Consider the following 391-nt stretch of genomic DNA (forward strand, 5'->3'; position numbering starts at 1 on the left):
TGCTGCTGCTGCTGCTGACGCTCTACAAAATGTTGCTGCAGCAATCACTGCCGATGGTGAAGACAACGATGAGGCTCAGTCTCTGATGCAAGTAAGCAGCAGCAGCAGCAGCAGCAGCAGCAGCAGCAGCAGACAAGAGCAAACAGCAGCAGCAGCAGCAGATACAGCTGCAGCAGCAGCAGCACTGATGTTTTGTTCAAGGTGGAGGCTGTTGATTGATTGTTCTGTAGTATTAGGCATTGCCGTGTTGCGCTTGCTGCTGCTGCTGCTGCTGCTACTGCTGCTACTGCTGCTGCTGCTGCTGCTGCTGCTGGTATGAAGACAGCGCGCATGCATGCGCCTGAGATGAGGGTTCAGTATCTGTGGTGTTTCTGGTTTGTTTGTGTTTGCT

At 53.2% G+C, this 391-nt stretch overlaps 1 protein-coding gene across 1 annotated transcript in view; it reads left to right on the plus strand.

The window, feature by feature from the left end:
* Positions 1 to 391, plus strand: part of EMH_0084260 (WD domain-containing protein, putative) — a gene marked incomplete at both ends in the record, with an annotated part of 3,097 nt that overhangs the window by 2,104 nt on the left and 602 nt on the right. The window contains one exon of the mRNA XM_013500728.1: positions 1 to 91. Within this exon, the coding sequence (XP_013356182.1) occupies positions 1 to 91 (91 nt within the window). The remainder of the gene's footprint in view (positions 92 to 391) is intronic.

Source organism: Eimeria mitis, genomic scaffold, assembly GCF_000499745.2.
Source record: "Eimeria mitis Houghton genomic scaffold, Emh_scaff5784, whole genome shotgun sequence".
NCBI classification, from domain to species: Eukaryota; Apicomplexa; class Conoidasida; order Eucoccidiorida; family Eimeriidae; genus Eimeria; species Eimeria mitis.